The following is a 14,072-nucleotide window of genomic DNA, read 5'->3' as shown; positions in this document are numbered from 1 at the left end:
GCCCCACATATATTACACGAGTTGGTCGATTTTTGATTAGTTATAACGTTGCAGGTTTTTCCATCGATCATGGTACACTGTAAGTCAGAATTACAGAAAACGAAATGTTATTAACAGCTACATGTGTGGGATGAAGACTACCTATTTTTTCTGTATAATGTACTCATTTAGGGAGTTGATCGCATTTTCAGTAATAAAATCAAATTTAATCGGGCGACAAAATCTGATTGATGACGGTCGATCGTTTACCCATATAATTTTATTTTCAAATCTAAGCTCCAAAGGGACAAACGATATAATAAACACAGACTGATCAGATGTATTTTGATGTTCATCAATGTCATTACTCATTGATGCACCTTCATCAGTATTGATTGCTTTGGAACTCGTTGTCTTCTCAGTAGTATCTTTGGCTCTCTTTTGTTGAAGAACTTGTTGACTCGAAGCTCCATCCATACCCCATTTACTGTACAAAATTAATAATTTCTCTTGCAATGAGCCTAAAACTTCTGGAGCAATAAAAGATATTAATCGACGGACTGTATGGTCAAGTAATGATTGCAATTCGACGCTTGCTCCGTTATCTGTGACACGAATATCTTGAGGATAGCATCGCGTTTTTGCAGACAGAACCTTCGGGTACGGAGGATAGCTTTTATCGCCGAAAAGTTTTCCGTTGTAGGATCGAAGCATGTTATATTTTGATTTAGTCAAATCCAAATCCATGTACATTGCCAAAACTGTATCACTGAAGCGCTTATCTTCTTCGTTATCTTTTTTTTTTTTATAGGTACAAGTGCTCTTTTATCATGCCCATGTCCTGCTGCTCTGTGTAATTCTTCCTGGCAAAACGTAGAACGAATTTCACTGATTCGCTTCCTTTTGTTCCTTTCTGAGGATTCTTCATAAGATACACAAGGGCGACCTTTTTTTTTGGAGGACAAATCTGTTGAATCTGAGGCAGATGTTGAAGTGGTAGGAACCATTGATGTTTCATCTTCAATTTTAGACAAATTTGAAACAAAATCAACTTGAAATTTATTAGATAAAAAGCGTTTATACTTTTTCTCAAATTGCCCTCTCATACGAGATACTAAATTCCATTTACGAACATAAGCCGGTAAAAAGTTATTCGTAATTTTACTCCGAATTTGAGCAAGTTGATTTTGATTGTAAGAAAAAAAATTGTTATTAATTTCATCCATTATTATTTCAATGTATTCTTTTTTCTTATTCTCATTATTCCATAACCAAGAACACAATAAATGTTGTTGAATTTCAAACTTCTCCATTTCTGTTATAAAATAACAACCAATATATATGTCAATTAAAAATAATCTGAAACCTGTAAGAGCCAGTACAATCAATCTTAAAATACAGCTATTCGAATTACATGGTAGTCAATCTTTTAGCGTTTTGGACTGGGCCGAGATTGCTCGCTTTTTATTTTCTAAAATAAATTTCTTTGTTATATAGCTCCATCAATTTCGGCACCGGCAGCTCCATTAACAGCGGTACCGGCAGCTCTATCATCCGCACCGGCAGCTCCCTCAACAGCGGCACCGGCAGCTTCAACAATTCCGCAACAAATAAAACGTAAGTACAATCAATCTTAAAATACAGCTAATTTTCGAATTACATGGTAGTCAATTTTTTAGCGTTTTTGACTGGGCCGAGTTTGCTCGCTCTTAATTTCTAAAATAAATTTGTTTGTTATATAGCAAAACGATGGCAGAGAGCTGGAAGAAATCTCAGAAGAGGAGGATTTCGCGGAAGAGGAAGTATAAGGGGAATGAGACGAGCAATGTACAATGAGAGGAAAATTTACACACGACAATATCCCGTAATAAATCACTATTACGCATAATAATGATTTATTAGGGGATATTGGCCCATTGTCTTACGTTAGACCCAAGTCCAAGACGAGATGGATTTGGCAATGTCTCTTATGGGCAACCACCATTCTTACATTTTGTGATTCATTATATTTCATTAGATATTTATTTTCCTTTTTTGCATTCTAAAGATGTTATAAAAACGTGTAAAGTTCCATAAGTTAGTTGACGTTATAACAGGTTCAAATAGATAGCCATGATGTGGCCATATTTTTATTTTATTACTCTTGTGCTAATGCAAAGATAGAAATGGATATTGGATCTATAATTAATTTATGTAACGCGAACAAATATATATACTATTGTAATAGTATAGTACTATTGTAATAGTATTTTATTATAATTCGTATGTAACTGCCAAAAATAATTAAATTGAATTTATATATAATAAATAAATTTTATATATAAATATATATAATAAATAAATGAATTTATATATAATAAATGAATGAATGAATGAATGAATGGATTGATGAATGGATGAATGGATGAATGGGTTAATGGATGAATTGATGAATGGATTTAATAAATAAATTAATGAATGAATAAATGGATGAATGGATGAATGGGTGAATGAATAAATGGATTTAATAAATAAATAAATGAATGAATGAATAGATGAATGGATGATATATATATGGATGGACGATATAAATAAATAAATGAATGAATGAATAGATGAATGGATGATATATATATGGATGGACGATATATTCAAGATCTTGTATACTAAATTATTTAAAGAAAGATATATTTTTTCAATAAAATTTTATTTATTTAATTTAAAATTAATAAATATTTTTTTATTTTTGTAGCATTAAAATTTTAACATTTATTTTCTTTTTAATCTTTCTTTTGCTGTAAATTTTGTTCATCCTCTTTTTTTTCATTCTGCTTTCGCTTCCTATACAATTTTAATTTTAAATTTTTTTAAAAAAGAACCCCTTTACCGATCATCGTCAAATTCAATACCAACTTTCCTTGAATGATACTCTATCGTTTCATATATAATTAATTAAAATTCAGTCTGTAGAAAACTTCATAAGTTGCGAGTTTCACATGTCACATGTCATTTAGTGAATTTCAAGATAATATCGATTTTTAATAATATATTTTTACGAGAAACGGAAGAAAATAAATAAGTAATGGAAGAATATAAGAATTGTAAGTTAAAATTACATTTATCTACTACATATATATAATATATATATATATATATATATATATATATATATATGCATGTGTAATATGTTTAATATTAATATAAATATAAATAGAATATATTTAATCTTTTAAAATTCTAGTATTGGATGACGGTTGGAATGAAGCATTAATAGAAATGATGATAAAAGACGAGGAACTTATTGATAACATGATAAAATATTATGAAAACGTATCATGGATAAAACGTATCGTGTATTGTGGATTTTTGAAAAAAATTCACAAAAGTAAGTGAATATTAAATATAACAAAATTTTAGAATTGTTTGTAATAACACGGGCGTGTTGCGCTAATGCATTGTTAAAGGTTAATTAATTCAACGATGTATTAGCGCAACACACGCGTGTGCGCGTGGTGCGCGCGCGTGTGTGCGGATTTTTAAACTATTAATATTAAAAGCCATGATTTATACACTGACAGAATTTTCGCTAAGAATTTACTGTAATAAATTATGTCATTTTATAGAATATAAAGATATTCAAATGGCGGAAGAAATAAAACAGAAAGAGGAAGAAAAACGAAAATTTAAACATGACAGTGGAGACGAACCTGAAAAAGAAAAAGAAAGAAAACCGAAAAAGAAAAAAGGAAATGCATGAAAACATGTTATACTAAAATTTTTCTAACAAAATATTTAAATAAATTGTTAAATTTTTTTTTATAAACATTTTTAGAAAATAAAACAAGTCTTTAATAAATTATTTAAAATAGTGTAAATGTTTATTGGAAGAAGCATATTTATAATTATTTAAGATTTAATAACGATATTGCTATCGTAGAGGAAAGACGGAGGGAAAGATAGAGGGATATAGAAGAATTTGTTTACAGAGTAAGTGAATATTAATTATAATTAAACGAAATTACAGAATGGCTTTTAACTCTATCGATTAAAAAAAAACAGGTCGATATCTCAATATTTGCGGAAGTTAGAGCAACCACGGACATTTTTAAAAAAATTCAAAATTTTTTAAAAAAAGAACCCTTTTACCGATCATCGCCAAATTCAATACCAACCTTCCTTGAACGAGACTATCAATTAAAAAAAAACAGCCCGATATCTCAATATTTGCGGAAGTTAGAGCAACCACGGACATTTCTAAAAAAATTTAAAATTTTTTTAAAAAAGAACCCCTTTACCGATCATTGCCAAATTCAATACCAACCTTCCTTGAACTTCAAGGGGTTCTTTTTTAAAAAAATTTTAAATTTTTTTAGAAATGTCCGTGGTTGCTCTAACTTTCGTAAATATTGAGATATCGGGCTGTTTTTTTTTTTAATCGATAGAGTATCGTTCAAGGCTTGAACGATACTCTATCGATTAAAAAAAAAAACAGCCCGATATCTCAATATTTGCGGAAGTTAGAGCAACCACAACATCAAATGTGCACATACACACACACACACACATACATACACACATACGGACATTTTTTTTAAGGCGATATTTCGACGTTTTACAACAATCTGAACATATTGGCAGAAAAAACTCAAAAACCAATCTCTTCGTTGGTTTCTTCTACCCCTATTTCATATATATTTTTTTTAAATTTGGTTGACTAGATCCAACTTTATACACAATCAAAGGTTCATATACGAAAATCACGAAAACAAAGCTTCCTCTATGAGGAAGCAAAAGTAAAAAAAACAAAAAGAAACGAAAATGGAACTCGCTAATAAGCTCGCTAGGTCAACGTCCTTAGTTACAGGTAACGCTAAACGCGAATATTTGGCAGATACTCTTATAAAACTATAAATTGTACATTTTAATTTTATTTTTTTAATATTATAATTATTGCCTTTAATAATTATCCCTGTATACTAAATTGTACGAAATTCGTCCTTATATTTTTAGTTCACGGCCGCCATATTGGATCCGCCATTTTGAATTTTAAAGTTTTACTGGCGGTTTCTTAATCAGCGACCCAGAAAACCCTCTTATATCAAGATTAAAGAAATTATGAACACACCAAAAAATGTTTGTCAAAAAGTATACAACAATTTTGATTTTTTGTTTATTAACAAATTGTAATATCAAAAAATGTGCAAGTCTACGCTATAGTACAGTAAATAACGCGTATTTTAAAAAAAAATTATTGCAATCGGTTGAGAATTCAGCCGTCGAACGATTTTTTGCCACAAAAAGTGACTTTATGCCCCGCGGCGGGCACCGATACATCGGGAACTAAGAGCCGCGACGTTCCACGAAACTCGCGACGGCGCGGGCGGCACGGATAATGAATTTGCACACAGAATGAGTTGTAACTTACTAAGGAGTGATTTCTCCATCTTGGACTTCATATACTTTTTTGTTGACAAAATTTTCTTTTGCTTCCTCATAGAGAAAGCTTTGTTTTCGTAAAAAAAATTTTTTTTTGTTTTTCTGAATGTGTTCAGAATGTTCTAAAACGTCAAAAATTGCAATTTTAAAAAATGTCTGTATGTATGTGTGTGTGTGTGTGTGTGTGTGTGTGTGTGTGTGTGTGTGTGTGTGTGTGTGTGTGTGTATGTGCCAAATTTACCAAAATTTCTATAAGTCCAGAACTAATCAACCAAATCTTAACGAATTATATATGAAATAGGGGTAGAAAAAACTGAAGAATATAATAGAATTAATAAAAATTGCTAATAATTAAGGGGTTCTTTTTTAATAAAATTTTAATTTTTTTCAGAAATGTTTGTTTATGCTTTAATTTCCGCAAATTTGGAGATATCAATCTATTTCTAATTTTATTATATTTTTCAGTCTTTTCTACCCCTATTTCATATATAATTCTTTAAGATTTGGTTGATTAGACTCAGCTTTATACGCGATCAAAGGTCCCTAATTTTTAAAACAATGTCTGTAATAGCTTTTTTGGCATTTTTTTTATTAAAATCGAAGATGTCGATCTTAAAGAAAAATCTGAATTTATTATTAATGTTGTAAAATATCAATTATTAACCTTTTTTTATTAATAATGCATAATATATCTGTGTAATTTATTCATAGAAATCAGATAAGGTCAAACATATGGAACAAGTTTGACGTAGAAGGTGGAGATGCGACGTGCAAAACGTGTGAGAAGTTTATAAAACATCACAATAAGACTTGTAATTTACGCAGTCACTTGCAAGCTTGTGAGTAAGTATTCATCTAAAAACGTATAAAATATTGATGAATATAAAGTATAGGTACAGTAATAAAATAATAAATAAATGGAAATATAAATAGGCCGGTTTTCATTATGGCACAAATATCATATTTATAAAAAGTTTTCTCTAGTCGTGGTCCAAAAAGCAAGAAATAAAATATTACTTATGAACATACATAATACAACAGAATTAGACAAATTCCCCGCCTGGCAGTCCTCGAATCGGATCACGCGGGAGTATTAAGGTGCCTTTTCATGCTGACGCTCGACGCTCATTTTCAGCGTCAAAATAGGTCACGTGATCAAAATTGACGTGACCACACTAGATGGTCGGTTGACGCCAGCGTCAACAACAAGAAGTTCGATTTTTCCAACTTCAAGCGTCAAGCCGTGTATATGCGTGTATCAGTAGGATATTACCAGTTAGGTTAGGTAACTGACAAACAACTAAAAAATGTGTTCCAGGGATGAATTCGCAATAAATTCTGAAAATGTAAGTTAATTTAATCATAAGTTTATATATGAATCGTAAGTTTATATATTAATCTGTTTTATATAAAATTTTATACGATTATATATTACATTCGTTATTCAACAGAAATGCAAAAATACTTGGGATAAGTAATTATAAAGTCGAAAAATTCTATAAAGTTCAATTTTTCAAACTTCTATTAAAAATAAATTTGAATATTTATTAGTAATTTCATTTTTAGCTTAATGTCAAAACTTGTGGTATTTGTTTTGACAAAATTACTAATCTTAATGATATCTCAAAACATCCATGCTTCAAAGGATATAAACGTTTTTATCACGATGCAGAAACATCACAGTTGCATCCTGTGACAAGTAAATAGAAATTTATTATTAATAACTATTATTTGTATGAATTAATAACTATGTATTTATTTATCTTCAAAAAAAAATTCTTGTAGATTTTCTGGAAAATTCAAGTGATGGTAATGATGGTAATGATGATGGTAATAATGATGGTAATAATGATGAAGTTTTACAGTGTGTAGATGATTTTGAAATCGAAAAAAGTAAGTATAAACAATGATTTGTTTAATGTTGATACTATTAATACTATTGATACTTGTTAATAATTTTTTTATTATAACAGCTGTCAACATTAATAAAAGAATTAACAAAAAAAATCGCGAAAAAGTGAGTCTAAATTTTGATGATGAAGAATTATTAATTTTGGAAGTAAGAGCTCGAGAACCTCTTTGGAATTTTCAATTAAATATACAGGAAAGAAATTCAAAAATTACAAATAAATTATGGGAAGAGGTATCACTGGCATTGGGAAGTGAGTGTCACGCTTAATCTAAGACCGGTATTCACATAAGTCTGTCCTTATTTTAAGACCATCTTAAGTAATGTCTTAAGATGCTAATACGGCTTTGTGATTGGTTAATGACATTTTAAGATTGTACTTAAAACGGTCTTAAATATGAATACCGGCCTAAATTTTTTAAAAGATTAAAACGTCTTATCTAAGTTGTTTGGAATAACAAAAACTTTTAGTTTTAATAAGACAAACATTATTTTTAGATAAGATTAGTGCTGAAGGGGCAAAACAAAAATTTAAAAGTTTACATGATACATACAGAAAAATAATTCAAGCTGAAAACTTACCAAGCGGATCTGCAAAAAAAAGCTCAAAGAAATGGCACCATTATGATGCTATGAATTTTTTAAGAGATTCATGTTTGATAAAACAGTGAGTGTTTGCGTATATAAACGAACATGCACGTTAAGATTGGTTACATTAATTGTTTATAAAAAGTTAATATTTATTTATTTATTTAGAACTACCTCAAACTTGTGTTCCACTGTGGTAGAGTGTGCTTCCAATTCTGGAAATGAAAATAACACATCTCTCAGTAAGTTTCCAACAATTTTTTAGTTAATTAACATTTAATACGATTATAATTTTTTATAAACAAAAAATAATCTTTAGATAAATCTTCTCGAAAAAGAAAAAGACAAAACGATTTATCAGATAATGCTCTTGAAAGGATTGCTGATGCCCTTAGTACAAACCAAGAAACAACAATATCAGTACCGCCTCCACCACAAGTAGATGAAATTGATGCATTTCTAATTATGTTAGGCCATAGAATAAAAAAATTACCCCAAGAAAAGCAAATGGAAGCAATGCAGAATCACTTAGAATTATCTTTCAACTACTTAAAAGAGTAACATTAATATTTCCATTACTTGACAATATTATATAATTTTTTTTAGATTATATTTTTTTCTCATATATAATATAGATAAAATATCGAATTTAAACAGGCATTGCATATTTTTTGGTGTTTAATTTCTATGTAATGCAGCCTGTGCAATTTCTAGAATTACAAAATATTAATTTTTTTTATTACTATTCGTATTACATGGATACAGTATTGAATTACAGAAATAATTTTTTTATGTTTGTTCAAATAAGATATGTTAAGTGTTACATAGAAAATATATTGACATAAATTGATTTTTTTAAATTATTTTTTAACTTGAGACTGCAAAAGATCTGGAAAAATAAGCATTATACATAAGTATACATAAGTGTGATTACAAATGTGATATTACGACATATTATATGATATAGTGATATAAGTATGTGATTACAAATGTGATATTACATTATATAAATGTGGAATGTAATTATATATAAGTATGTATTAAAAACTCCAAGAATTTTAGTTTTATTTTTATCTCTTATTTTTTACTATGTTAGGCATACACACTAATTAATAAATACAACACAATACATGTAATAAACTGAATAAAAAATTTTCATACTAATATATAGGTAATTTTAAAATTTGTTTAGCACTGGTCAAACTGCCATGGCACAGCACCTTCACTGTTAAAATAATGACAAAATTCATTACGTATTTTGATAGCTGTACGTGAACTATTATTTGTACTGCATCTAGTGATATCTACTAATGCACTGTAGTTAGACAAATCTTGCCTCCAACTACCAGGAATAAATCCTTCAGGTCCATCACGATCTACCATTGTTTCAAGTACATATTCAGAATCTTCATAGTTTATTCGAAGCCAATTATGTAAACACACAAGAGCTTGAATGAGTGTCGCAGTTTTATCTATTTTGCAATCAATATGTCTTCTCAAAATCCTCCATTGGCTACTGAGTATACCAAATGTATTTTCAATTATTCGCCTTGCTCTACTTAAACGATAATTATAGATAATTCTGTCTTCATTAAGACTTTTCCCTGGATAAGGTCGCATTAAATATTCTGATAAAGGAAAGGCTTCATCTCCTATTAATACGTAAGGCATATCAACTCCTTCAAATGACAAAGGTTCCCATTCTGGCAAGTTCATCTCTTTATTTATGAATTTTTGTCCTATTAAGGAATCTCTGAAGATTCCACCATCACTTCGTCGTCCATATGCACCAATATCAACAAAAGTAAATCTATATTTAGCATCACAAATAGCTAAAAGCACAATACTGTGACAATTTTATAATTATAATAAGAGGAACCAGCATTAGCAGGACACTAAAATAAATAATTGAAAATGTTTTTTCATTATTACACAACAAAATTAAAAAAATACATATATAATAAAATTTTTCATATACCTGAATTACTATATGTTTCCCGTCAATTGCTCCTATGCAATGATTAAAATTCCACAGATCCTCGAATTTTTTTGCAATACGTAACCATTCATTTTTGTCAATATTTGATGGTAAAACTTCTGGTTGAAGACAATTCCATATTGCTTGACATGTTTCTGATATAATATTACTCACAGTAATCAATCCAATTAAATATTGATAATGTAAAGAAGTCATCGAATCACCAGAAGCTAAATATCTAAAATATATAGATTAATTTAAGTTACAAGTACATTATTAATTAATTATTAAAAAATATTAAAATTATTTAAATAAATAAATTATTGTAACAACAAAGATATTTATTGTATAAAAATGTTTTACCTCAAAGTAATTGATAATCGTTCTGCTGTTGAAATTGGTTCTCTGCATAAATTTTGTTTAGAAATTATAGGTCCCACCATAATTAGTAATTCCTCAAATTGTACACGTGTCATACGAAAATAGTTAAGGAATATAGAACTATCTAATGAAACTATTGGAAATAACGAATGGTAGAAACCATGCCTTTTTCGTTCTTCAAGTAATGGATTCACCCAGAACCGTTTCTTCGAATATACTTGTTTATATTGCTCATTTTCCAATAAAATTATTAAAAGTGCAGCAACAATTTTTTTTTCTTTTTTCTCTTTTTTGTTTGTTAATTATTTTTAAACAATCATGTTGCCATAAATAATACTTATATGCGCAAACGTTCATTTTCCAATACAATAATTACAAATGTATTAATTTTTAGTTATTTGTAAGATTATTGAGTTACCTAACCTAACTGGTAATATCCTACTGATACACGCATATACACGGCTTGACGCTTGAAGTTGGAAAAATCGAACTTCTTGTTGTTGACGCTGGCGTCAACCGACCATCTAGTGTGGTCACGTCAATTTTGATCACGTGACCTATTTTGACGCTGAAAATGAGCGTCGAGCGTCAGCATGAAAAGGCACCTTTAATGGCGATCGGCCGCGAGGCCTCACGCCACTCTGACACGCTTGGCTCTAGAACACCGTGACCGCCGGGGCACGAAGCCCTCGGGGCACGCGCTCCGCCTAACCGAGTAAGTCAGGAAACGATGAAAGTGTATAAAAAATACTTAAAAAATCACTGGTCATTCTTTAAAATCGGTAATGTTTACCACAAATTATCGATGTGTGAAGTTTAACATGACGGCCTCAACACCGAAACTTTAAACCCCTGTAAGTAGACAACGCGTTGGACAAATGTCTAAAAAATTGGTGTGGATAATTATGGTCAATAGGGCAATAGACTGTGCAAATTTTAGCACGATCAAAAAAAAAAATTTTTAGGGTGGATCACCGCATGGAATGCCCCATATGCGGAACGATTTCCCGGGCGTGTGCATTAAACACATTATACTATTTATCGTGTTGTGCAAAAATTGCGTGAGACAGGTTGTCTTGTGCATAACAGAAGAGACATACCAGTGCGTCGTCGTGTTCGAGACGAAGAGAGAATAGTCGACGCATTTTATAAAAATCCGAACAACAGCGTGCCATGCGAGTTTCATCTCTCGGTACAAGGTGCATCGCACTTTACGAGAGAATGATTTGCATCCGTACCACTACCAGCGGGTGCAACAGTTTTTAGCGCGAGATCTAGAACCACGGATATACTTTTGTCTTGTATTGTCATTATCAACTTTTTATATTCGCGGTAATTTGAGTGTACAATAATTAGAAACTGTGGAAAAAAAACATACGTAGGGTTCCTCGCGCAATGCCGACGGAATTTATCTTTCCCGGATAACAATCTGTGGACCGACGAAGCGACGTTTACACCAAACGGCGTATTTAATTCCCGGAATTTCGTTTATTGGTCGGATGAAAACCCGCACGTCGTCCGTGAGGGTAATTTTCAATATCGCTGGTTCATAAACGTATGGGCGGGAGTAATCGGGAATCAAGTGATAAGTAAAAGTAGAAAGAAAGCAATTTTCTCTTGTTGTTTAATTGAAGAAACATTTTTATTCATTATTTCCAGATCGGTCCATATTTCCTCCCACCGCGTTTAACTAACAATATTTATGCCAATTTTATTGAGAATGAATTGCCAGTTCTTCTCGCGGATGTGCCCCTTCGCGTACGGGCGCAGCTAACTTTTCAGCACGACGGAGCTCCGGCTCATTTTAGTCGTCAAATGCGCGAAATATTAGACGCGCGTTTTTTGGATAGGTGGATGGGTCGTGGTGGCCCAATCGCCTGGCCGGCACGGTCGCCAAATTTAAATGTATTAGATTTTTTGTATGGGGTCATATAAAAAGTCTAATCGAGCAGCGGCGTAATGGTGGAGAAAACGAGGTACGTGAAGCTATTGTTGCGGCCCTCAATACTATTACGCCGGACATGGCGCACCGTGCGACGCGCAATATTGTACGAAGGGCCGAACTCTGCATACGAAAGAGAGGACGGCACTTCGAAAAAATTTTGCATTAAATAATGATAGTGGATTAGGCCTACCGGGGAAACCACTATAAAAAAAAACGCACCAAGCTATCTACCGCAAGGTGGTGTGGAAATGATAGCGTATCATTTTCCTGCCATCGAAAAAGCGAGAGGCTAAGAGCCAGCGCACGTACATTGCCGTAGTATTTTACGCCTTATGTATAGAAATTACGTACGAGAATGTTGCGTTACGCGGCACGTACGCAATAAAAAATCGTGTGTATACGTTAAAATTTCCTTGTATTACTAAAATTTAATTATTACTTTAATGTAAAATACACATACAACAACTGTGTTATTATTTTCTTAACATTTTCATATTTTACATTTATGTCAACGTGATAACTTAACATTTTATGCGTATGTCATGTAGAAATTAATTATTTTGAGTTCTTTTAATACAATTATTTTTTAAAAAATAAAACGTCTTATGGTGCGTGTCCACCTGAGAGTAAAACTCTCGAGAGTAATAGCTTTCGAGATTGATTCTCGCAAATGGACATAGGTATTTCTGGAGAGTACCTAACGGAGAATGAATCGCAGCTCTCGGCGAGCGAACTTGTCAAGACCTACTCGCAAATCGACACGACGTTATTTTACTCTCGGAGATCAGCTCGCCAAGCTCGAACGCTGTTCGTATTTTGAGAGCTACATGTTGAGAGTAAAAACCGAGATGGCAAAAGTTTGTTTCTTTGATGACACAAAGGAATTTATTGAACAATGCGAAAATCATGAACTATTGTGGAATACGATACTTTATAACTACTGTGACAGAAATAAAAAAAATTTTAAATTTTTATGTTCTGCGAATAAAGTGCGAAAAAATTTATAATTTAAAGAATTATGTAAGAATATTTTAAATACATTCTCTAATTACTTGGTCAATAAATTAGTTACACTTTAGTTTTACATAGTTTGCACGTTTTAGTTACAGTGCTGAAATTAAATACATTTTTACATCGCGAATGAGTTACATTAAAAAAAAAAATAAATATTTACATATAAAAATCTAATATCAAGGTATTTCGCAAACTGAAAACTAAATAATAATATCGCACTATGTATTTCACTTTACAACTAGTAAGTCTGCAGAAACTTTTAATTGTTGGGAGTCTTCAATCTTAAGCTCTCTAATTAGAGCAGATCCGGCACCTGCGATCAATCCATTGCTTGACCCAGAAGGTCTTTTTGTTGTTATTTAACACCCTTTTTCTTTTTAAAATAATACTAGCCACTATAGTAGCCGCAAGTTTCTTCGTTTACGAGACATTATGATGTCACCACTCTCAGAGATCGACTAAAAGAGTACGTAAGTGGACACGGTTTTGAGAGAACTCTCCGAAAGAATACTCTCTGGATTCTCACGAGATGCTTCTCGCGAGAGTACAATGTCAGAAAAATTACTCTCAAATGGACAGTGTTAAAATCAATCTCGAGAGCTACTCTCGAGAGTTTTACTCGCAGGTGGACACGCACCTTAAAACTCTCGAGAATATCTCTATATTAATAAAAATTTAATAATTTTATTTTCTTTTTTTTAAATGTACTTAATTCGCGATGTAAAAATGTATTTAATTTCAGCACTGTAACTAAAACGTGCAAAGTATGTAAAACTAAAGTGTAACTAATTATTGACCAAGTAATTAGAGAATGTATTAAAAATATTCTTATCTAATTCTTTAAATTATGAATTTTTTTCGCA

General features: G+C 31.3%; 1 protein-coding gene and 1 pseudogene across 1 annotated transcript; one reads left to right on the top strand and one right to left on the bottom strand.

The window, feature by feature from the left end:
• Positions 1-6,493: 6,493 nt before the first annotated feature.
• LOC139823579 (uncharacterized) lies at positions 6,494-8,452 on the top strand. Its single transcript, XM_071796111.1, has 7 exons — positions 6,494-6,740; positions 6,961-7,093; positions 7,180-7,287; positions 7,368-7,556; positions 7,802-7,970; positions 8,060-8,133; positions 8,211-8,452. The coding sequence occupies exons 1-7, from the start codon at positions 6,702-6,704 to the stop codon at positions 8,450-8,452; spliced, it is 954 nt and encodes a 317-aa protein (XP_071652212.1). The 5' UTR covers positions 6,494-6,701.
• A 600-nt stretch (positions 8,453-9,052) lies between these two features.
• LOC139823612 (putative nuclease HARBI1) lies at positions 9,053-9,961 on the bottom strand (annotated as a pseudogene).
• Between the last annotated feature and the right edge of the window lie 4,111 nt (positions 9,962-14,072).

This window comes from Temnothorax longispinosus, unplaced genomic scaffold, assembly GCF_030848805.1.
Source record: "Temnothorax longispinosus isolate EJ_2023e unplaced genomic scaffold, Tlon_JGU_v1 HiC_scaffold_14, whole genome shotgun sequence".
NCBI lineage: Eukaryota > Metazoa > Arthropoda > Insecta > Hymenoptera > Formicidae > Temnothorax > Temnothorax longispinosus.
The sequence above is the reverse complement of the archived record's forward strand: the minus strand, read 5'-3'. Positions and strand labels throughout refer to the sequence as shown.